Source organism: Gavia stellata, chromosome Z (genome assembly GCF_030936135.1).
Source record: "Gavia stellata isolate bGavSte3 chromosome Z, bGavSte3.hap2, whole genome shotgun sequence".
Lineage (NCBI taxonomy): Eukaryota > Metazoa > Chordata > Aves > Gaviiformes > Gaviidae > Gavia > Gavia stellata.
The window spans coordinates 11,382,766-11,410,513 of NC_082637.1; the positions used below are offsets into that span (position 1 = coordinate 11,382,766).

Sequence of the window (27,748 nt, forward strand, 5' to 3'; positions counted from 1 at the left end):
CTAGTGTTTGAGTTCAACCTTAGGGTTTTTAATAAGAAGAGAAAGGCGTGTGTATATATTTTTCTACAGGGACGATTCATTCAGGAGGTATTTTTGGGCGTCAGGGTGGAGCTGGGAGGCGCATGAGGCAATCTGCTTGGTGGCTTCATTTTCAAATGCTGTATTTTTTTAAAACCTTTGGATTTCCATCAGGAGAATTTTTATATTTCTTACCTTTCTCAGCCCACTCTGCCTCGTGCCAGTTTTTTTCCCCCAGGAAAGGGCTCCTACGGAGCAGGAGGTGCGTTCGACCTGGCTTTGTACAGCTCCTTTTCCACCGCAGCACCACTGAGAAAACCCCTGCCAAAATATTCCCCCCACCCCAGGAATCCTTTTTTTTTAGAGAGAAATCACTGACTTTAAACTGGGGATCCTTTGGACCGGGGGTGGGGTGAGCACGGGGCATCCATAGGGGCTGGGTGTACAGCTGTACAGTGTATCATACAGGGCGAGGAGACCCGTTAGGCACTGCTTAATTAATCTCCCGGTTTGGCCAGCGAGGGGGTGCCACCAGTTCCCTCCACTGGTCCCTGTGGAGTTCGACGTTAGAGAAACCTGGTGGACACCGCGAGCGAGAAGACAGGCCAGCGCGCAGATGCAAGCTGCTTTGTTTTTCTCGGTTTCAATGAGACCTGAATGTTTTATAGTGGGTTTTTTGTAATTTTTTTCTTTTCTTTTTTCTTTTTTTTTTTGTAATGTCAGTATTGAGAGAAAAAAATAAAGTATTTTAAAAAAATATACTTCCTCAGGGTGTGTTGTGATGGGAGGTGCCGGGCTGTGCTTACGCTGGCAGTGGGGACAGGGGTCTGTGCCAGGGTCACAGAGAATCACAGAATCACTAAGGTTGGAAAAGACCTGTAAGATCATCAAGTCCAACCGTTAACCAACACCACCATGCCCACTAAACCATGTCCCACAATGCCTCGTCCACATGTTCCTTGAACACCTCCAGGGATGGTGACTCCACCACCTCCCTGGGCAGCCTCTTCCAATGCTTCACCACTCTCTCGGTAAAGAAATTTTTCCTGATACCCAGCCTGAACCTCCCCTGGCGCAACTTGAGGCCATTTCCTCTTGTCCTGTCGCTACTCACTTAGGAGAAGAGACCAACACCCTCCTCTCTGCAACCCCCTTTCAGGTAGTTGTAGAGAGCGATGAATGAGGTCTCCCCTCAGCCTCCTCTTCTCCAGGCTGATCCCCATCCCCATCACTGGGCTGGCCGGGTGCCTGCGACCTTCAAAGCCAGTAAGGAAGGGAGTAACCAGCCTGGTGCCCAGGAGCCTTGAAGCTGATAGGAAGGGGAGGAAGAAATCTGTTTGTTTTGCCTACTTGGTGCACAGAACCTTCAGGGACTGATAATGAGGGGACGGGAACGAGTACGCAACCCACTCGGTCACAGGGAGTGGCATAAAATGGCATTGTTGTGCTGACTGCATTGCCAGGGGTTGGGAGCAGGGGGGTACTGATCAGGGGCTCTGTGTCCCCTTGGGGCTCCCGGGACATGGCTGACACAGGCAGTGGGGTGGTGCAGTTGGGGGTGGGATGGCCAAGGAGGGGCTCCTTGCTGGCTGCCTGCAGAGGGGCTGGAGAGACACGGGTGCCCGTCTCGTCTCGAAGGGGCCCTGGGGTAGGGCGAGAGGCAGCAGCACAAGTTGCACCCAGGGGAAGTCCTGCTGATAGCAGAAAGTCTGCCCAAAAGCTCCCAGCAGGAGCAGCACACAAGGTCAGGCGACGAGCACAAAACCCACAGGCATTGTGCCTCAGGAGAGGACTGGGCAGTGGCTGCCAAACCCCAAATGGGGGCCATGGCTCACTGCCCCCTCCCAGGTGAGATCTCAGGGCCATGAAATCACCCTGCAAAAAGCTAACCCCAAAGCCCGCAGAGCAGATGGGGCCAGGAGCAGCTAACGGGCTGGGCAGACTGAGGGGCAGAGCCAGCACAGCTCCCCTGGCCATGGGGGCTGGCAGTGCTGCTGGGGATACCCATGGGGCAGAGGATGGCTATGGGGAGGGGGATGCTCCCCTGGAGCAGGAACATCTGTGGGAAAGGGATGCCATGGAGCAGGGGATGTCACTAGGGAAGGCACATCCATGGAGCAGGGGATACCCATGCGGGAGGGATGCCTGTGGGGTGGGGATGCCCTCGGGGCAAGGATGCCCATGGGGCAGAGATGCCCATAGGGCCCCTGTGGCTGGCCCAGGGTGGGATAGGGGACCCCCTGAGCATGGCTGCTGCCTGCCCTCTGCTGGCAGGAGTGCCTGCTGGGCCCGGAGGGTTTTGGGGTGCTGCAGGAGGGCCCCAGTCCCTCGGGTCAGGGAACAGCCTCTAACCTCAATGCCGTGGCTGGAGGTCCCCCATCTTGCACCCACCACCATAGAGGCTGCAGCCTCTGTAAGGTTGCATGGTCCCTGTGGGGCCCAGCTGTAGGGCTGGGGTGGGGGGAATGTGGCGCTGGGGCCACACAGGGAACCTCAGGGGGGCAGAAGGAGGTGACGACCATGGTGACAATGAAAGGGCTGCCCTCAGCTGCCCCCCTCACTCATCCCACATTATCCAGGCCAAGCCCCAGCCACCAGCACCTTCCCTCCCCACGGCACCTTTAGGGGTGCCCAGTCCCCCCAGCAAGGTGCTGGGCAGGAGAGGAGGGTGTTGCAGGAAGGCTCTTGCCCCTGCAGCTACCAGGGGTCTCTGCTGTGGGGTGGCCCCTGGGAAGGGGTACAGGGCCCAGTGCCAACTGCTCTCCTGGGGGTTTGGGGCAGGGGCACCACCCAAGCTCCCCATTGCTGCCACAAGTGCTGATCTGGGGGACACCCCCAGCAGGTATACACTTCTCAGGGGCAGATGCTCTCGGAGCTCCCCATGGGTGCTGTCCCCACCAGAAGCCGTATCCCACAGGTGGCAGGGAAGAAAGATGAGAACATTTTCCAGCCCTTCAGCTGGATTTAATTAGCATTTGCAATTAGGCAAGGCAGCAGGGAAGACTCGGGCTGCCGGGAGCTGGAACACACACCCCACTATTCCATGCCCTGTTTGCGAGGATGCGCTGGCTGGGTGGTGGTGGTCCCAAAGTAGTGGGGAGGGAGAAACCCATCCCCTGCCAGAACCGGGGAAGGCTTTTGGAAGTCCTGGAGGGCTCCTGAAGCTGGTGCAGAGTGGCCCTTTCCCCCTTCCTGGGGTGGCCGAAAGCAGCTGGTTCCTGGTTCCCTCCCTGGCTGGAGCTGCCTCTCTCAGACTTGCACTGATGAAGCAGCAGTACACAAAAGGAAAGGCAGCACCTGTGTCCCTGCAGTGTGGCAGGGAGAAGTACAGGCAGGGAAGCACCACTAGAGTAAGTTTCCAGGTGCGAGTTAACCCCAAAAACGGCAGGTGAGGGGCAGGGGAAGCACCAGGCCTCCTATCCTCAACACTGCTGCCGTAGGAGGCGGCGATGGCCAGTGTCCCTGGAGCAGCAGCTTTTTCTCTAACAGAGGTGGCATGAGGACAGGGAGAGAGCGGTGCCAGCAGAGAATGCTGAAGTAGGACAGAACACCTGAGCTGCCCTCCCTCCCTGGGGGGCTACATGGCCTCCCGCCCCCACAGGAGGTTGTGCTATTTAAACACAGCGTTCCCAATTTCAGTGCGTTTCTCCCTGCTGCTAAGCACAAACCCCCTCTCATGGGTAGTCCCATCCTTCTGCCATTTTGAGACTCCCCTCTCCCACTAAATCCAGCTGGTTTGATGGGGCCCTCCAAGATCTGCCACCACCCAGGCCCCACACAATTCCTGCTGGGGGTGGGGGGAAGGCCGCCCTCTCCCTGTGGCTCAGCCCCAAAGGCCTGGGGCACCCTTCTGCCACACAACCTGCATTTAACCCTCTGCGAAATCCCCAGTTCCTGCAGACCCCTAAAAGCTCAGAGCATGCAGCTGACCTGTGCATCCTACGGCCACCACCTCGAACAGGCTCCTGTCTTGGGCTCAGGGCTGGGCCGTATCCGACCTCCTGCCCGGCTCCAGCATGCATGACAGGACAAGACCCAGGACTTCTCATATAAAACGCCAACAAGTATAGCAGTAGCACATTTTTCAGTTCAGAGAGGGGAAAATAAACCAAGGGGCAAGGCAAGGAGCTAGAAGTGGAAAGGAAGGATAAGAACCACGATCTGAACCCAACTACCGAGCATGGGGCACAACACAGGGCAGGCTGGTACCAGAGAGCCAAGACTGTCATCAAATACCTAAGGGGACATATGAAATGGGCTGAAGCTCCCCTCTTCCCTAACCACAGTGGTGTCACACTGCATCGCAAACTCCAGAGACAGCTCAAGAACCCCCTCATGCCTGCCTTAGGCAGGGCTGATGAGCAGGCGTTGCTAGAGAAGCCCTTCACTGCCGAGAAGCCAAAGCAGCAGGAGATCTGACAGCTCATGGCCACCATTGGAGAAGCAACACCAGATACCTGCTGCCAGGCTCTCTTACTCTGTGCTTCCTGCCAAGCCAGGGGACAAACACTGCCAAACCAATTTCTTCCGTTAACATGAGCTAAGAGGTGTTAAGAATGAAGAGCAGCCCTGTAAGCAGCAGGGAAGCACACATCCAGATGGACTCCACCAGAGCGAGGAATGCTCGGACAGCACCCAAGACATGGGTTTACAGACTACGCCAGCACCACACAAAGGAACTGCCGGGGCCCGGCTAGAGTTTTGTGGGATTTTTTTTTTTATTATTATTTTTGTGGGTTTTTTTTTTTTTTTTATACAGGCTAGCGTTGTACCCTTTGCTAAAGCTGCTGATTCTGCCACATAAACTAGAACAGAAATTTCTCAGAAATTAAGTCAGTTCCCCTCCTTGTTAATTCACTGTCTGCCTCCCAACTGAACACGGGTCTGGATTTGTGTTTGCAGAAAACATTCCCTGTACAAAGTCTGACGTGCAGCTACACTGTTCTGACTGAGGAATGAAGAAGCCGAGAGTCCATTGAACATTGGATTTTTCCCTGTACAACGTGGCCTGACTTGGGAGTTTGGTCCACCGAGGACAGCAAGTTAACCGTAGAGATCATCGTCGTTGTCTTCACTGTACACGTTGCCCCCGCTGCCGCCTCCTGTGCCTTGGCTTGGACCGGCACCACCCTGGTTACCCGACGGGAACCTGCATGCAGCAGCGCAGAAGGGGAGAGAAGAGATGCTGTTCAAAAGCCTCCTCACAGCTCAGCACCATCCCCTCCCGCCATGACAACACTCCGGAGCTAAGTAGGACAGGCGGGAGAAATGGGATGAAGCCTTATGGCAGGTCATGCAAAAGGCTCCCACAGCTGCTTGATGTTGCTTGTGTTAAACATAAAAGGGTTGATGGACTTCAGGAGCACTAAGAGAGCAGCTACAACTGACCTGCAGCACAGCCTACACCCGCCACGTTGTGTAGCGGGTGCTGTACACGCTGGCAAGAATGGGAAACCACAGTGGAAGAGGTGTTTGTTACCCAGAATCCAGCAGAAAGCTGCCTCTGTGCTCTGCTCTGGGGCTGGCTGAGCCACACTGCCCTCCCCCCACTCCCCCACAGTTACCTGAAGCTGCCAAAGCCACGGCTCTGCTGTAGAGTCTGTGCAAACATCTCGTATTTCCTGATGTCGTTGTCACTGACAGAGCGGCGAGCAAAGCGCATGGCCTCCTCAAAGTGATCCCTGCGTATCTCGGGAACCGGGTCGTCCTCCTCCACTTCCTGCAGCGCAACAGAGGGCCCAGGTGAGCCGGCTGCCCAAGCTCTGCGGCCCAACGGCCGCCCACAGCCTCGCTCCAGGTCAGGATGCTCCAATACCCGCCAAGGCAGGGCCTGGAGAGGGACGCTGCAGCAGACCGTGACTCAGAGCCGCAGCAGGGGCCTTCTGAGCAATGCTGACAACAAGGCACCCCAGGAGGGCCTCAACCTCCCACAAGACGAGAACGAAGTGCTCCAGCTCCGCGCTCTGTACCGAGAGCCCACTCGTCTTCATCCAAGGCTTACAGAGAGGAACACATCGCACCTCACCCACGGGCAGAGGTGGACTGCCTGTCTCATGAGCGGGGAAAGCTCAGGATGCCGCACTCACCATGGCGGAAGGGTTGGTCTGCCTCTCTCGTTCTCGCCTGATCTCACTCTCAATGGACTCGCGGATCGCCAGTTTGCAGGCACGCTGGCAAATTTCTGTCAGGTCAGCCCCCGAAAAGCCATTGGTCATCTTAGCTAGGAAATCCAGGTCGACATCCTAGTAAAAAAAAAAAAAAAAGAGGCCTCTCCTTAACACCTTACAACCTCAGGTGACAGAGGTGTCTTCAGATCCCATGGTATCAAGGTGCTGCCTTAACTTTGTCCAATTTTGAAAGGATCAGCTGTTAAGGTTCTTGGTTTTGTGAAAAGTCAGCCACACACAAAGGCAGGCCACACTCCCCACACACCCACCAAGAAGCTGTGCAGCAGCTGTAAATGCCCCTGCACTTGTGGATTTATGATATGATTTGCTCAGGTCTCAGCATCAGGAGTCAAACGAAACACTGTCAGACTGGAAATGGAGATGGGGCATAGGCAGACCAAGACAACCGACCTCCTCCTCTGTCCCCTCAACTGAGGGGGTAGTACTGCAGCCTCCTTTGAAGCTTTCCTTCCCAACAGAACCTGGAAAGGTAAGCTTGGCACTAAAAAGCTTCAGCTCTCACTTGACATTTGCTTTTCTGATTAACTATCAGTTGCATTATTGCCTGCTCCCCAGGCAAGGGACATAGCTCTTGCCTATGACAGAGTTCAGCAACAAGTAATTGCAATGCTTCCTCTTCAACTTCCATTTCCCACCCCCATGTTCTACATTTACTTTTCTCTCAGAGTACAAGAGTCTTTTCCATCTTGCCCTAACAGGCTTTCCTGTTCCCGCACCGTGGGCAGAACTCCACTATGTGTAAAAGACCTACTGTGCTTACACACCGACACCCACCTTGATTCCTAGCCTCAGAGCTCAAGCTTCCCCCTACCTCTTCATTTCCATCCTTCAGGGACTAAAGGTTTCCCAGCTCCGTACCACATGGAAAAGCCCCCAGCCCTCCACTCTGTCCCCAGCTTGTGAGGAGCACAAGCACGTGCAGCACGCAGCAAACCCAAGTCGGATGCAGTCAGGGCGCAGATGCTACCTTGGCAACTGGTGATTTCCTCAGGTTGGCCTTAAGAATAGCAACCCGGGACTTCTCATCGGGCAGGGGGATGTAGATGAGCTGATCCAGACGGCCAGGGCGCAAGATGGCTGGGTCAATGATGTCTGGCCTGTTGGTGGCACCGATGATGAAGACGTTCTTCTTGGTGGACATGCCGTCCATCTCTGTCAGGATCTGGTTGATGACGCGGTCTGCAGCACCACCACCATCACCGATATTCCCACCTCGAGCCTTTGCGATGGAGTCCAGCTCATCAAAGAAAAGCACACAAGGGGCTGCTTGGCGGGCCTACAAAAAGCAAAAGGGAACAATTAGTCCATGTTAATACCAGCCAGCGAGGAGCATACTGATTTCACACTAAGCCTACCCTACCATTAAAGCAGCTCAGAAGAGCACTAGAGCACTGCTGCTGCAAGGAGAGCTTGGAGGAGCTGCTCCAGAACAGTCCCCTGCCACACAAACCCTCAGTTAAATTCTCCTGAACAACAAGCTGAATTTCCCCAAAGCTGGGAGCACTGCGAACCAGGCAAAGGAGTGGTACCTCCAACACCTAGAGGGAAAGCTGCAGCCAATCTGCCTGGACTAGAACTCTCCCTGCAAGACCTGGGGACATCAATTGGTTATTTAGGCACTCGAGTATCCATAGGCAAGATATATCTAATGGAATGGGGAAGTCCAGTCGTCGTCTTCAGCTACCTAATGGGTAGTTACAGGGAAAAGGGAGCCAGATCTTTCTTCGAAGTGTGCAGTGAAAGGATGAAAGACCACAGGCATGAACGGCTGCAAAGAAAATTCCAGTTACAAATAAGGAAAAAAAACTTTCTTCACAATGAGAGAGCTCAAACACTAGCACACAGGCCCAGAGAAGTCGGGGATTGTCTACCCTTGGCACATGTTCAGAACATGAGGCACTGAGCACCCTGATCAAATTTCCAAGTTATCTCCCTGCTCTGGACAAACAGCTGGATCAGATGGCCTCTGAGGTTCCCTCCCAACCCAGATTTTTCCTCTCACTCTCCTTACAACTTTGTTCTGTCAGCACCTTCCCTGACCACAAGAGCAAGGATTCCCAGGATAATCCATGCAGATACCTTCTGGGACAGGAGGTGACACTATCTACGGGGCAACTGGGCAGTAGGAGTGAGCTCCTTTCTAAGCCATGGATATTGCAGGGCAAGAACCACAGGATATTCTGAAAATCCGTAGATAGTGACGACTAATGAGGTGTCAAGGTAAGTTTTCAGGGATGTGGAGGATATCTACGCCATCCTAACGCTAGCCTCGCTGCCAAGGCACTAGGGCACTTATCCTGTAACAACTGACGCAAATCACAGCCAGAGAAAACAGTTTAAGTAGCTATGTTGCTGAAGAGGATTAATTCCCTAACATCAGGAAAGCAGCCCCTGTGCTCAGTGCAAGTGGAGAAAACACAAAAAGACACAAACAAGAACCAGGCCAGTAAGACACATGCAGTGGCGGCAAAGCTCTGGGGGTACCTCAGCACAAACACAGCACAGGGAGTAGAAGAAACACTTACCTTGTCAAAGATCTCGCGCACATTGGCTTCAGACTCGCCAAACCACATGGTGAGCAATTCTGGCCCCTTGATGGAAATGAAGTTTGCCTGGCATTCGTTGGCAATGGCTTTGGCCAGCAGTGTCTTACCACAGCCAGGTGGCCCATAGAACAGAACCCCTTTCGATGGGGTCATACCAAATTTAAGGAACTTGTCTGGATGCTCCACAGGATACTGAAGGAGAACAAAACAAACAAACAAACAAAAACCTCTCATAATGAGCCAGAACAGGCCTGTACCTTAGAATCACAGAATGGTTTGGGTGGGAAGGGACCTTCAAAGATCATCTAGTTCAACCCCTCTGCCATGGGCAGGGACATCTTTCTCTAGGTCAGTTTTGTTTCTCCTCCTACAAGAAACACTACCTGAGATTTCTGGTGGGTTAAACACACAACCCTGCCTGCTTGGTGCCACTGGAGTTTTTAAATGGACATTGGTTTGAAGAGCACCACAGCTAAATTGGAAAGCTGCCTTCAATAGCCTATTTACCTCTAAGAACTAAATACAGGTTCAGGTAGCTTTCCAGCACACTTAACCCCAGCTTCACTTTGCCCTGCAGAAGCAAAAGGGAACAGCTCATTATCTAACCTATTCACTCTGCTCTCCAGTGACAGGCAAGGTATCTGATGTAAGCATTTATCCTCAGCAACAAGGTCAGAGATAGGTAATGATTTTAACATCAGAAAACTAGATGGAAAATTAGATTCTTTTATTCACAGACAGGATGTTTCTACAGTGCCACCTGAAAGTAGGAACGTATGCATCCCAAGGCAGCCACTGGTAGTTTTCCACAGACTATTTAATGACCTTTTCCTCCCAGTCTTTCCCTTTGTAGAAGGCTTCACTATTACTTAGCACCTGTCCCTGTCCTAATGCTGATGGGAAGCCCTTCGGAGGCTCTCTGTATGAGAATCCTCATCCACTTTCTGGCATATAAAGCCACCACGTAAGAGGATTCTCAGCAGTGGTCCAACTGCTGGTCTCCACTTAAGAGAAGGAGAACTGCTGCTGTTTCTGCATGTAGCACAACACCCACCCAAGATGACACTGTAGACTCAACTAAGGAAAGCCTGATGCTGCTTTCCAGCATCTTCCTCTCCCAAGTTCCCGAAGATAGAAGACCATGGTATTTTTAGTCCATTACAAGCAACTACCATAAAACCCTCTGCATTTACCATGTTCACAGCCCAAATGGGAATCTGAAGAAGTTCTGGATTTTATTATTATAATTGTTTTTCAAGCTGAGTCTGCTGGAAACCCTTACCTGTACAAGCTCCTGCAGCTCTCTCTTTACATCTTCTAGACCTCCAATATCTTCCCAGGTAACTTGTGGCACCTCCACCACAGTCTCCCGAAGGGCAGAAGGGTTGCTCTGGCTGAGAGCCCACTATCGTTAGAAGAAACGGCATCATGTGAATTGTAACACATTACGTTCACTTGGTTCAGATAAGCAATTAGACATTGCACCCAGAAGAAAGAGGGGCAGTCCTGCATTACCCTGAAGTCATCCATGGTCACAGCCAGCGAGTTCATCACTTCAGCATCAATGGTTTCATCTTCTAGGTCTATGAGATCCATCTTCTTTCTGATAGCCTGAAGAGCAGCTTCTGAGCAAAGAGCAGCCAAGTCAGCACCAACATGGCCATGGGTCTCGTTTGCCACCTGAAAGCAGAGCACTATGACTCACAGGGATACAAGCAAGCGCTCTACAAGGGCAATGCACGCTCTGGTCACTCACTGGGAGGTGCAACAAAGCTCTGGAAGACAGGAACATCAGTGCTTTGCTGTGGATTCGAGACAAGTGCTACCACATATTTAACAGGCAAAGACACCATTGGTCCACCTCGTACTTGAGATCAAAGCTGCAACTGGAATTCAGATGGTGTGCAGAAAGATAACTCTGAGGACTGCAGTTTTTCATTCAGGACAGAGATTATAGGAACCATCCAGTTGACACGTGGTGTCCAAGGTCACCACAATGCTCAGCCAGCTCTGTGTGAGCTGTTTCAGGCTTGCTTTACTTTTAAAGAGAATGCCACAGCAAACAAACCCAGGAGGACAATGGCAATGCACTTCCAGACTGGTCTGATACATGTTTGTTTCACTTGGCTATGTCATTCTTAACTAGTGAGTGAGGGTTTTTGGTCACTGGTGAACTAGTCAGAAGGAAGCCCAGAGATTACACACTCACTCAGTTTCATGCTATCCTAAATGAGCAACTACATTCACGCAATCAAGCCTCAACAACTCTTCCACTACAAAACAGAGCATCGGGAATGTCTGCCTGTAGAGACAAGTTTTCCTAATAGCGTGCTACTCACCTGTTCCAGATCCACATCATCAGCCAGTTTCATATTTTTTGTGTGGATCTGCAGGATCTCCAGGCGCCCGGTGGCATCTGGGATACCGATATCTACCTCTCTGTCAAAACGACCTGGGGAGTACAAAACATATGTTGAGCTGCTGATTCTGCGAACTACAAGAGCTGCAGTTGTTGCCTTCCTCTGACTGAACAACTTGATGACAAGCCACAAATACATACAATTTCAGAAAATGCCAGAGCTTTGGGTTTCTCTACAGCATCTATCAGCACAGTAGCAGAGTCAGATCAGAGAAGGAGGAAAGGCTTTAGCCATTTAGGGAAAGTGAGACAACTGTATTAACTAGGGTTCAAGATTATATGACACACAGGACTGACGATTTAATAACTGTTTCTGAGCCTCACTTTTAGGAAAATATGCTTCCCCGAACCAATATACCATGCGACATTTTTGTTTATTTCTACCTTTGTGTCCTCAGCACAAGAGTCCGCAAATACTGAGAGATTTAATTTTTCAGAACTTTCATAGCAGTACCCAAGTGGTGAAAAACATGAACTGCCCCAATATCTGGAGATGCAGGAAACCTAGGTATTACTGCAATAATAACTAAGGTACATACACTTACCATTTTCCTCTAGCATTCAAATGGCTCGCTACACATTTAAGAGGCTGTCTTCCCCTGCACACTTGACTGGTTTGCTATTACAGACTTTACCAACTGGTCATACACCAGACATTCATTCACAATGCAAAGTTTTGAAAACCTGAATCTCAGAAACTACCAGACTTCTCATCAATATAAGAAGGAGAACTCAGACAATTCAGAGCCTTCTGCAACCTAAGGCATGAACATCCCCTTAAGCATTTAATCCTTCAGTGTGTCCTGAAATAGCTTCACCTAGGAGAGACTAGCACACTTTTCCACCTCAAAGTATTTTTTTATTTCTACAAGTTCTAACCGAATATGGCACAGAAAATGATACCAAGTGCTGGAAGCCTAGAAATTAATTTCAAACAAACAGATGGCAACAAGTCAATAGTTTATGTAACACACAGAAGATTTTAGCATTAATTTCTGCTCAATCCTTCCAAGGCCTCTGAAGCATAGCGTGTAACAAAGCACGTGATACACAAGAAAGACGACTGCAATCGTGGTTACCGAATCGCCTGAGCGCTGGGTCAATGCTGTTAGGTCTGTTGGTAGCTGCCATAACGATCACATGTGCTCTCTGTTTCAGTCCATCCATAAGAGTCAACAGCTGAGACACTATGCGACGTTCCACCTCTCCATGTGTCTATGGAGAGAAAAAGCAATGGTTAGACCAAGAGCTCTACAACACAGCACAGGAGCTAGTACTGCACCAGAGCAGACAGATACGACAGCCGCAAGCTGTTAAGAAACATCATGAACTATATCTGATTCTTCTCATGTCCAACTGAAATCAGGTGTTAAGTTAAATACTGCTTTACTCTGTAGTCAAATGCAGAGATTCACACCAGCTGCTACTAAAAAGGACATATCACTTTACCTTCTCCCTCTTAGGAGCAATGGCATCCAGTTCATCAATGAAGATGATGGCAGGAGCATTCTTCTCTGCTTCTTCAAAGGCTTTCCTTAGGTTGCTCTCAGACTCACCAGCCAGCTTGCTCATGATCTCAGGACCTGAAAAATAGCACCACTGTGGCACCCAGGAGAGGCAGCTAGCGCCAAGGCATGCAGCTCAATATTTTTAGTACAACGTTCACAGGGGACAATCTATATATCAAGCCAAAGCAAATGCTATCAACCAAGTTCACTAAATTTGCAGCTGAACAGGCAAGAACAGCATGTAGAATTGCTTTCTATCATTATTCTGGTGTTTTCAGTTTACTCTAACAGAATGCAGCGCTAGTCAATGAGCTACCTTCAGCTGCCTCTTTCCTTACCCTATTTCACACTTGTTGAGCTTCTCTGTAATGTGCCACCACACACTGTTAATGCCAGTCCTAGCTTGCAAGAGAAGCAATCAAATTATGTGGTGATGAATTGTCAGGGTAGGGAAGGAAAAAGCTCCAAGATACTGAAGCTGCCTTTAGTGTACATTTCACAGGTATACATTTATAGGATCTTACAGAGGTAAATAAGTTTACAAAAACCCAACAAAAACAAAAAAAAAACCCCAAAACCCCATCTCCTCTCAAAGAATAAATGAAAAACATAAAAATGTGTAAGCACAACAAACCCAAAACGAAGGACAGCATTCCCCTGAGATCTCCTACAACTGCTGAACACTAGTGCGGCTTACAGATATATTCTGTTTTTACAGATTTTTCCGTCATGCTGATAGGAGTGGTAATGAAGAGAAAGTATGCCACTACAAGATCCAAGAAAAAGAAGCCTGACCCTCAGGAGTGTAAAGCTGCTTGGTGACCGAAGCTCGCCAGCTGCAGAGCCACTGGTGCGGGCAGGTATTAAGAGTGTTTCATTACAGGTAACTCACCAGTTCATACCAGCTCCGTTTACAACATTGCCTGCAGCTCCGGGCTTAGGACCAGCAGAGAACGCATCACTAACTCTGACGATGTTATTTTTATTATGCAATAGAAGTACAAGTGTCTAAAGAAACGGCTGGCTCATTAGCATTCAGTGACAGCTTCCACATGCTTTAGGAAGTATATGACAAAGGCAACATATGGTTAAAACCAGCCCATTTACATCTGATACCTTGAGATTACAAAGCAAGTCACTTCCCTACTGCTGGTCACTGCTATGCTGTGCTATACACTCCTTTGCTATTGCCTTCATGGGTCTATGTGAAATCAAAAAAGAAAAGCAGCACTCCTTAAGTACATATGTTCAGTTATTCCAGCACTGACTGTAAAATGGGACAGAAAAGCAGTGAGGAGAATTCAGAATTTGGTCCTTAAGGGACATAAACCAGTAACCATCAACTGCTACAGATGACAGTTATCAATAGGAGGTTCTGTCACTTGTAGCTAAGTCCCAAGGTACTCATTATAGCTTTCACGAAAGTTCCTCCTAATTAATGTTATGTGAAATAAAACAGGTCTTGTGCTTTACTTGAGAGGAAAAAGAAACCCATAGCAGACCACCTTCTTTTCTGAATGTAATACGATGGCAGCAACAGAAGCAAGTGTCCTGCACCCATATACTTAGAATAATCTCAGCACTTCACTCCCAGCTCTGCTCCCACTAACATAAATGCACACCCAGCCAGCCAGACTCCAAGTCCCTGCATCACAAAGCTGTCTTCCAACCACCCTGCTACACCACAATCAAGCTTAAGGGAAGTGCCACTACAGATGGTCCCACACAAATGGCCTCCCAGTGTCCCCACAGGCACACTTGAAAGAGCTACAGAAGGATGTCAGGAAGAGAAGGTGGCTTTACAAGCCCTATTAACACCATTCATTACCATGAGGTGGATGAATAAGCACACAGCAGATCTGGGGCCAAAGCAGTCACAAAACTTACCGTTGATCAGGAAGAAGAAAGCCCCCGTTTCGTTGGCCACTGCTCGGGCAATCAGTGTTTTACCAGTGCCAGGAGGACCATACAGCAGGATCCCACGTGGAGGCTGAGGACAAAGGCAAGGGATGTAGGTGGTGAGCTAGTATCTGAATGCCTAAGTAGCTTCACAGTGAAATTGTAAGCACTTGATAAAGCCAGTCTGAAATTGTGATGCAAACTCATGCAACAGCTGTCATCCCAGCATTGCTATCAACACCCTTACTACTTGGCATGACACACAAACAAAAACCTTGCCAGTAACTGACAGCACTGATTCAAAGCATCACTCTGCTTTACAAATTGCCAGTATGTTAATCTGTGTCCAGAACATGTAAGGAAATACTTTCCCAACACCAGCATTAAATCCACCCCCCAAATTACTTATTCACCCCACGAATGCCTCAAACTTCTGACATCAAAAGTCATCCGCAAGGGCAAGCCCAGTCATCCACCTGGTGCACACGGGGACTTACCTTCACCCCTATGGCCTTGAAGAGTGCAGGGTGTCGGAGGGGAAGTTCCACCATTTCTTTGATTTGAGCCAGCTGCTTCCGGCAACCACCAATGTCATCATAGCCCACTTCATTCAGTGACTCCTCTTCATCCTATCCGGATGGAAATGTATTAAACATTTGAGTGAAAACAACAGTTCAACAACGCCTCCCAGTCTTCAGAAGCCAGGAATCTGGGGTTTTGCTCATAGCCATTTCTTTGCTGTCTTGAGATTCTCACTTTCAAGTCTCCCTGGTGTTTTCTACAATTGCCTCTTAGCTCTGTCTTCCCAGACATACAAAGGGAATTGCCTGCACGTACCTAGACCTCACTGAAGCCCACCTTCTTAAATGACAGCCTCTGCTGCCAGGTTCCCTACAGACTCTAGCGCAAAACAAGCTCTGTGACCCTCTGATGTGGCTAACAAAGACAGCAACAGACAATGAAGCTCAGTATAAAATACATTTATTCCTTAAACTGTAAGTGATATCTCTAACTACTTGACATACTCTAGCTATCATACAGTTCTCAGATGTAGTGTTGTCTTTTGGGATTGACCCAAATTAACAGAGAATGTTAAGATCCACACTTGCAGATAAGATCAACTGTAACCAACTCTCCCAGTATAGCTCTACAGCATCCCCAAATCTCTACTGGCCTTAGTTATCTGTAACATTAGGCCACACTGAAATAATAAAATAACACAGCCTGGAATCTCAGAGGAGCTCAGTCCAAACCTCACAAATGGGAACTACTAACTCAAGGAGGTCACTCAGGATCTGGCCCTATCAAGCACTGAAGGTCTCCAGGTTTGGAGATTCCTGCCCTCTCTGGGCCCTGCTCCAGGCTTGGGGTAAACCTTTTTCCTAACACCTACTGGGAATTTCCCTTGATCCAGCTTATGCCACCGCCTCTAGTCCTGTCCCCGGGCACAGCTCTCAGAAGAGCCTTGTCATCCACCTTTATCCATCAGGCAGTTGCCAGTAAGCCTGCCCCTTTGCCTTCTCTTCTCCAGGCTGCATCAAACCACTCTCCCAGCCCCTTCTCATTCATTCTGACCTCCATCTCCTCATCATTTCGGTGCCCTTGGCTAAACTTTCTCCCATCTGTCTCAGCTGTGTCCTGAAGAGCCCAAAATGAACTCATCTGGTGGCCAGATGCAGTCTCACAAGTGTCACAGAGATTAATTTTTTCAGAAGGCAGCTAACTACAAACCAGCACTCACCCTGATTTCCAGGTAGTAAAAGGGCACTTCATGAAGTATGCAACCAGCTTAGCTTATTTCTCTGAGATTTCCTACTCTGTAACAGTAAGGTGACCAGGACTTGACACACAAGCCACTGAGGCTGCGTCAAGCTTGGGAGACTCAAGGCTAGACACTTTAAGGGACTGGGGAAATTGTTTTTTAAAGTCAACCATTTTGGGATTTCAAATTTCTCACTGAAAAAGCACCAATTGCTTTCTTTTCAGGTGGCATGAAATTTAGCAACTTTGTAAGGTCTCCCTGGTATGGATCAAGGGAACTTTGGAATTAAAAGATGCATCTAAATCCAGCATAAGATATCTGGAAGCAGATACAAAATCAGCTGCTGCCGAAGTGTGGCATCTTGTCAGCAAACCTATGCACTGGTGCTGTCTCAGCATACGAAGAAGGACACTGGAAGTACATTTCTGTGACTACCTTCAGCAGCAGCTCATCTCCTGAAAACAGAGTTTCTAACCATTACATTCAATACACAAAATGCCAAAACAGGATCTGCAAACACTGCTGCTCTCAAGGACTGTCACAGAAACAGATTTTGGACAGAGGGGATTCAGCAGAAGAACTGCGTGGCACAATTCTGCTCACCTCTCGTTTGATGGGCTCTCCTTCACAATGGATCACTGTGTCTGGAGCCACTATGCAGTACGGACTTGGATCTGTCTCCACCACTTTGAACTCCACTGCACGCATCCCTCCACGCACCAAGAAGATGTCACCTGTAAAACCCCACACTTCAGTAGCCTGCTGCAACTGATGTCTGCAAAATGTCGACCCTTGTATTACCAGCAGCCCCAGAGGACAAGGAAGTGGGTTACACAGGCATACACTGCTGGCATTCGTAACACTGTTCCATATTTTAAACTCCAGAGCTGCATGTACTGTGACTACCCGAGCACTATTTAGATCTGCAGCAGTTAAAGTTCTCAAATTTCAACCAGTCACAAACAGCAAACAAAACCAGCAAACAATAGAAAAGAATACTCTGCCTAAATACAAAACAAAGGCAAGGAATCACATTTCCTTTCCATTCATTTTCAATTTAACATTTCTAAAACAGGCAAAAAGCCCTAACTTAATAAAAATTCATTCTGAACTTATTATATCTAGTTGTAACTAGTTATAACTGGTTGTCTCCAGAAGCAGAATAATATATAATACTGCACTATGACTCCTGGCTGAACTGGGCTACAAAAGCCGGATAACTTCAACTTGTGTTTATACTGTATTAGGACCTATTTGTTCCAGCAGAAGTTCTACTAGCACAACTCCAAAAGTGCATTTAGTTTTCTAGGCACTCTCACAGTTATTAATTATAATACTTTGAAGAAGTTTATTTAGTCAGGATGCCAGGCGGTATATCCAAGTAATTGATTAATATGCATGCAAGTCCCCAATTCCATCAAGTGGTAGCAACTTAGTTTAATGAGATTTTCTCCTGAGTTCTACCTGAGTCTTTTCTGATGCTCTCCCATCTCATGTAACAAAAAAACGTAGAACTATCAAGCTGCTCTGCCAGCCAGCAGATAACACCCTTTAAATCAGCACCAGCAAAATCTCACTCTACAGATGTCAGTCTAATGCTTCATGGAGACCTGTGCAAGCTTCTAAAAATTCCCTTCGTTCAGTCCCAGGACTAGCTCACACTCGCTGCCATCAGGACTTCAATAACAGGCACTATTACCTTTCCTGATGGGTCTGTACGCTTCCAGGAAGTACGGCTTGAGATAGACCTCAAACAGATTTCCTGTGATCCCTTCTACCGTGTCATCAATCGGCAGCACATGGATACGCTTGCCATATTTCACATCCGGGCAAGGCTGGATGCTGCAACAGAAGAAAACTCCAGTTAGCCACATCACGCTGGACTCACACCCCAGTGTGGAAAAGGCAGTGATGTCCCTTCCCAGGCCAGTACAAATGCCAGAAAGGACCCTCCAAAGCCCTGGTGAGACTTCCCACCTACCTAAGAACATTTCAGTGCTGACAACACAAAAATAATGCCCATCAAGAGCTAGTCTTCACAACACACACTTTCCTTCACTCCTCTCAGCCCTATCCAAGGCCACTGGAGAGTTTCATACTTTCTTCCTAACCCCCTGCTCTTCTGTAGCCCTCCTCGCCACCCCCAAGGCACATTCCCAAGTTACTAATGTAGCCTAAAGACCTGTGAGAGTCACAAGCTAACTTTTGTTTCAACAAGGAGCTACTGCTGAACCAGCTGCAAGGGAAAGGGAGCTGGGGGAAGATCTTTGTTCCTTCCTCATTCTCTCATAACCTACTACAGAGACCAGAGCCCCTGTTGCTGACAACCCTGATTCTGAGCAAAGGCTTTCACAGTACCAAGCAGGGGTAACCAGCTTGCAGCCAGGTATCTGTCAGTCCCACTTTGTGGAGGCTGACATTTAGGACTGAAGGCTCCTTCCCCCTTTTAAAATAAACATTTCAGCTATTATTTTGCAGTATAGGCCAACAGCGTACTGTAGTGATAGCTCAGAGTATCAAGCTGCAGCAGAAAGCTCAAAATGGCTTTGCCAGTTAAGAAAAGCCTATGTGGAACTGCAGCTGAGCACACGACTTTTCATACGTGACTTTGCTCGAGACTCTTAATAGAATCCTTTACCACGTGCTTTACAGAGAGGACACAGCAGAAGGGTAAAAGAAAAGACAGACTGTCCCAGAAGGAAAACAGCTGACAGACCACAAGCAGGAAGCAATGAGCGCCTCAGTCTGGATTTCGGTAGAAACCAGGCCACGGAAAGTAATGCAATAAGCAGTGAAAGATCAGCAAGAAAAACTTTGAGGGCAAGAGGTGTGAAAATTCTCTGACCCTTGCAACAAAGCTAAGACGATCAGGAATGCATTTGGAAGGCTGAGAACCAGTACAGGCACAGTCCCAGCAGAGAAGGGGAGACCACAGGCTGAACTGTCACACTGGAAATTATTCAACAGTAACCTCACAACAGGTTAAAGTAAGGATTCACCTTTACTTTAAATCCACAGACTGGCTCAAAGCACCATTCTGTTCCAACTACAGTGGTGTTTAAACCTTGCATTCTCTAATGGTAGAGAGATGGGTGGAAGAGCCTTATTCCTCTCCTCTACAAAGTGTGTATGAAAGACATTTTGCATTTAAAGATTATTCCAGATATCACCCCAGGAAGTCTAGTGTCAGAAACCAGTCTCCAATTTTCCCAGAACATGCAGGATATTCCAGATTAGGAAGATGCTCAGGAGGAGGAGCTGTCAGCCCTCCCATATTTAAGCCTAAAAATTAGCATATTTATGTTTAAAAAATGCTGACACATTTTTCCCCCCACTCCCGTCACAGAATGGAACCTGTCTCCCATAAGCCGAGATGCATACTTCAGTGCTTTCCCAATACTTTCTGCAAGTGTTGCACCACAAAATCGCTGCAACACTTTTAAAGCATTCCTAATTTTAAAGTTATTTTTATAACAAAAAAACGGAATACAAACATCTTTTGGAGATTTTTAATCTTGTTATTTGACTGCTTCATGGTTTCGTCACTGATTTCTAGCAAGTTTTAACTTGTGTTTGCAGCTACTATGAGATCAATTACAGTGTTGCTTAATGCCTTCCGCAGTTAGCACTGCAGACATTAAACATTTATACAAGAAAAATCTGCAAGTTCACCTGACAATGCAAATTTGGGAAGATAACTGTGACAACAGTGGGATAATTGAGTCACTCAATTTAATGACAGGACCTGGGCTCGCGAAGGTCCTGAAGAGACTTCAAGAACCTTTAGCATCATTTTTTAGTATTAATCTGAATACACGTGCAGCCATAAACACATGCAAAAGTAAACTGAGATCCCTGATCTTGAAAACATTTCTGTGATCTCCTCTGGAAGATGTAAGAGTACTTCCTGCAGACCCTGCCTCCGCTACTGACTCAGTCAATTCAGAGTCAGCACACAAATTATTTAGGCAAGCCACAGATACACAGCAGTTAGCAAACGAGTCCTCACCTGATCACGTCACCCAGGCGCACTCTCAGGTTGTTGCGAACAACCCTATTCATGCGGATCTTCTCATCTGAGCAGGTATCATCTGACAGAACAATGCAGACCGCTTCTCTCCTCTTCTTTCCTTTTAGGAGGACAGTGTCTCCTCTGAACAGCTGCAACTCGTCCATTTTTGCCTGTAAACAGTAACAGCATTAGAACAAGCTTTTGACAAAACAAGAATTCGAACATTTGAAGGAAAGTTACTTGACTTTGGAGAATTACATCTCGGAAGTGATAAACTAAATCCACAAAGACAGAGGCTCCCACTACACTGGTCAAGAGCTAATCCTGAAGCCAGACTAAGGGCACAAGCTCAACTGAATTCTACAAGTTGAGAAGCAAAATGTATTTTTTATCATGGGAGTGTTAGTTAGAAAACAAAACAACACACCTCCCTCACTTGTAACTGCTGCTGCTTCTGACTCAAACACTTAGATTCATGTTGCAAAGTTACATTTCAAGTTAATACACAACAGCTTGCAAATTACCAGATTAAATGCTTTGCTTTTACAGATGACGCACCTGGGACAGTGATACAACACTGTTGTCTTCATTGATGGCTTCATCAACAATTAACCGATTGGGCCTGTTCTTCTGCTTCAGAATAGCAGTCGATAAGTCATCCGCTTTAGAACTGGCGAAGAAAGCAGAAGTTATGAGACTGAGTGATATTGCTCCCCACTTCCCAGCCACCTCCCCATTTTCATCTCCATTTTCCACAGCTTGCTTTGTTGTCTTGTCTTTCAGAAACTATACTTCTTTGTAAGACAAAGGAAAACATTTTTCCCCACGCACCCATTGCAGGAGTTCAAAGCACGATGTTTTCTGTCAGTAAATATAACTACTTTACTAGCCTGAAATGGAAATAGCTATGAAACTATCTATGAAAAGAAGTGGTCCGTGAGATGCTGCTGACTGTAAGATGTTTTGCCTAAAAGAATTAGTCAGATTCATCTGAAATCACATGTAACCACTGCCACTGAAACAAAAGTTCAAGTCTATTTGGTGTCAAATCCCAGAAAAATAGGGGAATTAAGGACAATGCTGCAGCTCCACTGACAGGAAGAGCTAGAAGAGTTTATCCTGTCGAGGTCTATTAATTAAACCTAGCAAACCAGTAGAAATATTCAAGTGCTCATGAAAAATGGGTGAGGTTTTTTTAGGATATAAGCACCTTTTTAGGATATAAGCACCTTTCCATAGGACCTTCACAGGAGTCACTGCAACTCTAGCCCACTACTCCACAAGAAGTATGACAGATAATTCATTCACCTTGACAAAATGGAGCAAATTAAACAGCAAAGAAATAGAAGAAAGGCAGATTAAGTTATTTCCTTCAAAATCTAATACAGCAAATAATTCACTCTATGAAAGAAATATGAATTTGAACGAACTGATTCCTGAGGAGCTCACAGAAGCTGTACCTCAGCCTGCCCAACAGTGGCAGACTGTTGGAACTTCCCTTGGTGGATACCTGACTACCTTCTCCAAGTATTCCAGATCTGCCAGTGTCTAAGGTCAGAACAGAAAACTTTGCACAGTTTGGTTTGATTCTGACAAAGAAAAAGTCTTCCTTTGTCCTAAGCAAGCAGCAAGTACCTGCAAAGAGTAGGAAGCTTTGTGGACAACGGTGTTGGCCATACACTTTGGCTCCATTTCACTCTTCTAGGGACAAAATAACCAGAGGACATCAAACCTTGAGCGTAAGTGGCAGAGCAAGCAGCTACACAGCATGAACGCAGGCTGTGGCAGCAGTGCGTCACTTGGCACGCTCACTGCATTTTTAAAAGTACATCAGAGAGAGGTGACATACCTACAGCATGATGTTACCCCAGGTCCCCCCTGTCCCTCAAGACAGGGGTTTTTCCAAGACAGACTATGTGGTATTGGCTCCTTTCTCTGACACTTAAAAAGGGGAACAATACCAAGCCAGCATATGAGGGCAGCCAGTTTGCTTCCAAGAGGTTTTCAAGCTTCACGTAAACCCTGGTAGCATAGGAAACATGTTGGAAATGAGATACAACATTATTTTAAGTGAACAAAAGGAGGAGTTGTAAAACATGTCTTTCCTGGACTGCCAGCACTGGAAAAGTTGTGGTTTTCCTCTCTTCGTTAAAGAGTGCAAGAGGTAAGAAATCGACATCAATTCCTTTCAACCACCATGTGGGACATAACAGATACATTCTCTGAATCCAAAAAGACACAAGAAAGACTGCTGAATACATCCTAGAAGACGCTGACGAATTCCATCTTCAACCTCAAATGCAGTCTTGGTAGAGTCCTAAAGAGTCTGGGATTTCCAGGAAAACTGAGAAAGCAATAAGAAAACTGAACCAATACATTGTCAGGCCAGACAGGATCTTGCGGTTAAAACTGTGCATAAAACCAACAACCTACCTGTAAGGACCTTGCCTCAGCATTAGCTCCTGGACACTGGAAACTAATTTAGCAGGTAGCTTTTAAAACTTGAGCTAAGGGACACCAGAAACAAACAATACTCCTATTTAGCCTGTTCAAAGTGTGAATGTAACTCATACCCCTCTGCACATGAGATGCGCATCCAGAGACCTTAGATAAGAAACTGCTGCCAGACTTTGGCTACATAAACCGTCACTGAAACTGAGGGGCTGTCCCTCAGGATGCAGAGACTGCCGTGCAGCCTAAAAATCAGTCTGGAACACAAGATAAAAAAAAATGGAAGAGGAACTGGGCAGCAAGTGGAAGCTTTTGGACCAAAACTGTCAATAAACCAAAAGCTGTATAAATCTGGAGAGAAAGTTCAGATACCTCCTGACACACAGCTGTGCTGAAGAGCACAGCAAGAAGTCCACTTGGTTCTGCTGAATGCGAGAAAAAAGTTTTAGTACTGAAGAACTGAATCTACAGTTTCCTAAGTAAGAAGGGAGGGCTGGATCAATGCTGTCAGTACATTACTGCACTTAAACCAATCAAAAAGCTTGGAGACATTAAAAATGGAATAAAGGTATCTAAACGTGCAGGGTCAGCTTCAGTTATCTCACCTGACAGTTCTGTAGACAAAGAAACAAAGGTGTTACGAAATTACATGTCAGCCACACGGGAGAGTGATGTTATTTCTCCTACAGACAAGGGTAAGGACTTTGAGAGACAAGCACTACCCATCTTCCAGAGGCAACTTAAAATATTATTATTATCACCATTTGCCCTCATTGCATCTCTTCTGGGGGTTCCTTGCGCTGTAACTGAGATGACAGAGCAAAGTATGTCTGTGCACCTCAACCACGCCTAGACAATCCCTGACATCTGTGCATCAGAGAGCCCAAACTGAAAATACCAAACAGGAAAGCCTAAGGCATGGGTTGGGCTCTCTCCTGCCAACTACCTTACGCATGCTGGTGAACTTCAGCGACGGGCTGGACAGAAAGCTAAGCCAGGTAATTTTTAAAGGTCCTCAATGAGCTTCCCATCACAGAGAGCCTGATGCAAATCCTCTATATCATCTCCCCTACTCACCCCTTTTGTCAGCTCCCTCACACACTTTCCCTCTTGCTCCTTTCTTTCACTGACTCAACAAAGCGATAAACTGAACACAAAAGGTAGCTTTAGAGCTGTTTTGGAATTAAAAGGAAATTCAAAGCCTGCATCAAGCCTGCCCCTAGACAGAGGCCAGAAGTGAGGACGTAATCCCTAGCATAGCTCATGGCCAAACTTGCATATAAAGTGCAAAACATCAATAAAGTTGAAGCAAGTATGTACTAGCCCTAAAAAACAATAAATGGGTTCCTGGCTCCCATCCTTAGCTCATTTTTCTCTCTCAGTAGAAGAGTTCAACAGCCCCATTTGATGCAGGGAAAGGGAGGCGGGGGGGCACTTTTTAGAACTTGCATCAGTTCATCGATTTTCTCTGTGTCAGAGCTCCCCTCATTCAGCATATGATAACACCCAGAGGCTATGTATTACGGTGGATGGTATGAAAAGCGAGAGCAGAAAGTAATTACCAATTAGTGATTCTTCTGAAAATGACTACCAACTTCCAAAGCTCCACTGAAACTAGGGAAATAAGTTCTTCCTGCAAGTCTATGCTAAAAGCATAGAGAAAATGCACTGACTCAAACTGATTCCAGCTGCAGTAATGAAAGTGAAAACAGTCATACCTCCTGCATGCTGGTGTGCCTTTTTATCAGTATCATGAACTCGCCCCTGAGATAAAACCTGACAGTAGTTTCTTACTATGCTGAACATCCATGTTACAGACTGAACTGATAGGTATTAAAAAAAAAATACATGAAACATTTTATCCATTGAAGCAAACGAGTGAGGTATCTGATGACTACAGCCACTTACCAGAACAGCCCATGACAACTGAGTGGTAAGTTCATACCCATGCTTGAGACACCAAGTTCTCAAACACTGTTTCAGACAGGTAAGCACACAAAAACGAGAATCTCTTCAGAAACCACACTCTCTTAGCTCTTGCAACGCTACTTGCTGTGCTAAGGCTCAATTCAGCAAGATGGCTGCCAGCAGCATTGACCCAAAAATGGCAACTAAAAAGTAACTGTTTTCCAGCTGCAAAGTCATTTTTGTTCATTCCTACGTGGTGAAAATAACTCTGCTAAAGTAGAAATTTCTTTTTAAAGACACTGTTCACCTAGCTCAGATGCAAAATATGCCTCTGAAACTGTCACTTCCATCACAAGCTCTACCACGAGCACTGAATTCTTGGCACACCTTGCTGGAACCGACTCAGTAGGACCAAGCAGGTCTGAATTTCAGGAGTTGCAAAAGAAAAGTAGAACATAAGCAACAGACGCTAAAGGGACAGAGAGTGCCTCTGGCAAGGCCAAAAAGTCACTTCAAGTATTCTTGGGTTTGGGAAATTTATCTTTAGGTTCTATTTTTACTCCTCTCGGGGCAATGAAGTGGCTTGTGCACGTGGACTGGGAGCCAAGAGACCACTATTACTCAACTCATTTTTGATGAGCACAAAAGATGATCCTCAGCCTGGAACTGAAAACAGAGTGAGGCAAGACACCGGAGACGAAAATACAGCCGATTGCCTCAGCTGCCACAGAGGCCAGCCCGGCACAACATGTCTGCCTCTGCTAATGCCAAGTCACTTGCTAGCCCCGACCCGAGGGCCGCTGCGGGGAGGAGGCCGGGACATGCCTCTCACCCCCTCGCTGCCCCGCCACCCGCTCCGGGGCCTAGAAGACAAAGCCCTCCTTGGCTGAGGCCTAGCCCAGCCGGGACGGCCCGGGCCGCGCTGGAGCACGGCAGGCAGGCGGCCCGGGGCCACGGGCTAGAGGACGCGGCCAGGGCCCAACAGGAGGCCCGGCCCGGCCAGGCCTCACCCCCCCCATGACTCGACACTTCCCGGGGAGGCCCGGCTGGAGGGGGGGGGGGCGGGGGGGGGGAAGCGGCGGCGCGCAGGGAGCGGCCCATCCCCCTCCCGGCACCGCCTCCTCCTCCTCAGGGCCTGCATGACACAGCGGGATCGCCGGACGGATCGGGCCCGCCGCCGAGCCCGGCCCGGGCCGGGCCGCGCCGCGCTGAGGCGAAGTAAGGCGGGCTAGGCCGGGCCGGGCCGGGCCCAGCGCCGCCGCGGCACGGCCTAGGCCGCGGCCTGCCGGCGGGCGGCCCACACTTACTCGGATCCCGAGGCCATGGCGCTGGGGGGGAAGGGGCGAGGGGAGGCGGGCGGCGGCGGCTCCTCAGAGCGGGCGGCGGCGGCGGGCGGCGGGTCTTGGGCAGTCTGGCGGCAGCGGCGCGTCGGGGCGCTTCGCGCTGACTGAACCTCAGAGCCGACTCATCGGAAGAGGGAGCTCCGCCCCGCACCGCCTCACCAGCCTAGCAACAGCGTGCGCTGACCAATCGTAAATTCCGCCAGGCCAGCGCCTCAGCCAATGGGAGACGCGGAAGCGGGGAGGACGAGGGGAAAAAAAGAACGAGCGCTCTTCCCACTCCGCCCCGCCCCTCTCCTTTTCCCTTCCCAATCATCACGAGCCAAGCGCAACACCCGTCAGCCAATCGCAGCGCCGCCCCTGCCGTTGCAGTTCTACCGGGCAACACGGGCCGGGCAGCCAATGGCAAAAATCCACCAATGGGAAAATCCGGACAGGAAGTCCCGCCTCGACGGCCATCTGGGTTAGCCTCGCCTCGCGATTGGCTAGCGCCCTAGGAAAGGGAAACGGACTGCAGGGCTGCAGCCAATCAGAAGGGTGGGAGGCGGGTGTTCGGGGCGCGGCGCGCGTCCGCGGGGCGCGCCCGGGCTCAGCTGGCGGGGCGGCACGCGTGGGCACGGCCGTGGGCAGCGGTGGGGTTGGCACCGCCGGGCCGAGGGCGGGGGGAGGCGCTCCGGAGGGTTCATTTCCCTCGGGCGAAGGCGTGTGTGCAGGGGCCCGGCCCTTCCTTTCCGCCCAAACCCACCGCATCCCTTTTCCCCGATTCATTCATGTTGTGGGCAGTTTTTCTTTTCCCTGGTTTATTTTTTGGCGGGGCGGGACTGGACGACCCGCCGCCCCCCAAGCTCCGGTTCCCAGTCCGTTTGGGTACCCGCATCCCCACGTCCCCCACCTGGGTGGCATTTCGTCAGGGCCAGAAACGCGGCTGGGGCCAAGCGGCATGTGCCCAGGTGCTGCTTCCAAAGGAACCGCAGGGCAAAGCCGGCTCAAAGCCCCTCTCTGCCCCGCTGGCGTTCAGGGGAGGCGGCAGCAGCTCCTGCCTCGCTTCTCCGGGGCTTTGTCAGGTCCTGCTCCTTCTCTCCCAGTTCACCCTCTGCCTGGCTGCCCCCAACCCTTTCCCCCCTCTGGTGGGAGGCAAGGCTTGCCAAAGGCTCACCTTACGTGGTGGTGTGACCCAAAATTAGCCACACCACACGTGGGGCAGGAGCAGGTTCCCCTTCACCACTGCCCCCACAGAAAGGGGCCCAGAGCCACGCAGGGGACACGCGGGTCTCAACCCTGCCGCCGTCCCCGGCTGGTGCAGCGCGGTGGAAGTCAGGCCTCCGCGCTGAGTGCTTCAGCCAAAACCCCTCCTCTGGGCTCCGAACGAAGGTGACTGAGTGAAAAGCCAGAATACAAGGCACAAGTGGGACAGACAATCTGCTGGCCCTGTGCTTTATAAGACCGACCGGCTATGGCACCAGCTCCACTCCAGGGGTAGCGCAGATCTGGCCCCGATGGATACAGAAGAGCAATGCCATCTTCAAAGGAAGGAGGGTGTCTCTGCCCTTGATCTCCCATGCACCCAAGGCACAGCCCACAGGCTCACAGCAGCTCCAGGCAGCGTCAAGGCCATGACTGCAAAGGTTTGCTCTGGAAAAAGGGCGCAGAAAAACTTAAAACTAAATAGAGCTGAGGCTTTTATTAAAAAAAGTTTA

At 49.0% G+C, this 27,748-nt stretch overlaps 1 protein-coding gene across 1 annotated transcript; it reads right to left on the reverse strand.

The window, feature by feature from the left end:
* Positions 1 to 4,760: 4,760 nt before the first annotated feature.
* Positions 4,761 to 26,065, reverse strand: VCP (valosin containing protein). The gene is made up of 17 exons (XM_059834420.1): positions 26,019 to 26,065; positions 20,911 to 21,022; positions 20,350 to 20,522; positions 18,040 to 18,182; positions 16,944 to 17,074; positions 15,076 to 15,207; positions 14,567 to 14,669; positions 12,621 to 12,754; positions 12,251 to 12,386; positions 11,092 to 11,204; positions 10,268 to 10,432; positions 10,035 to 10,157; positions 8,732 to 8,944; positions 7,174 to 7,482; positions 6,105 to 6,260; positions 5,583 to 5,737; positions 4,761 to 5,167 (listed from the first exon to the last, which is right to left on the reverse strand). Exons 1-17 carry the CDS (start codon positions 26,033 to 26,035, stop codon positions 5,062 to 5,064), a joined length of 2,421 nt encoding a protein of 806 aa, XP_059690403.1. The 5' UTR covers positions 26,036 to 26,065; the 3' UTR covers positions 4,761 to 5,061.
* Positions 26,066 to 27,748: the final 1,683 nt, after the last annotated feature.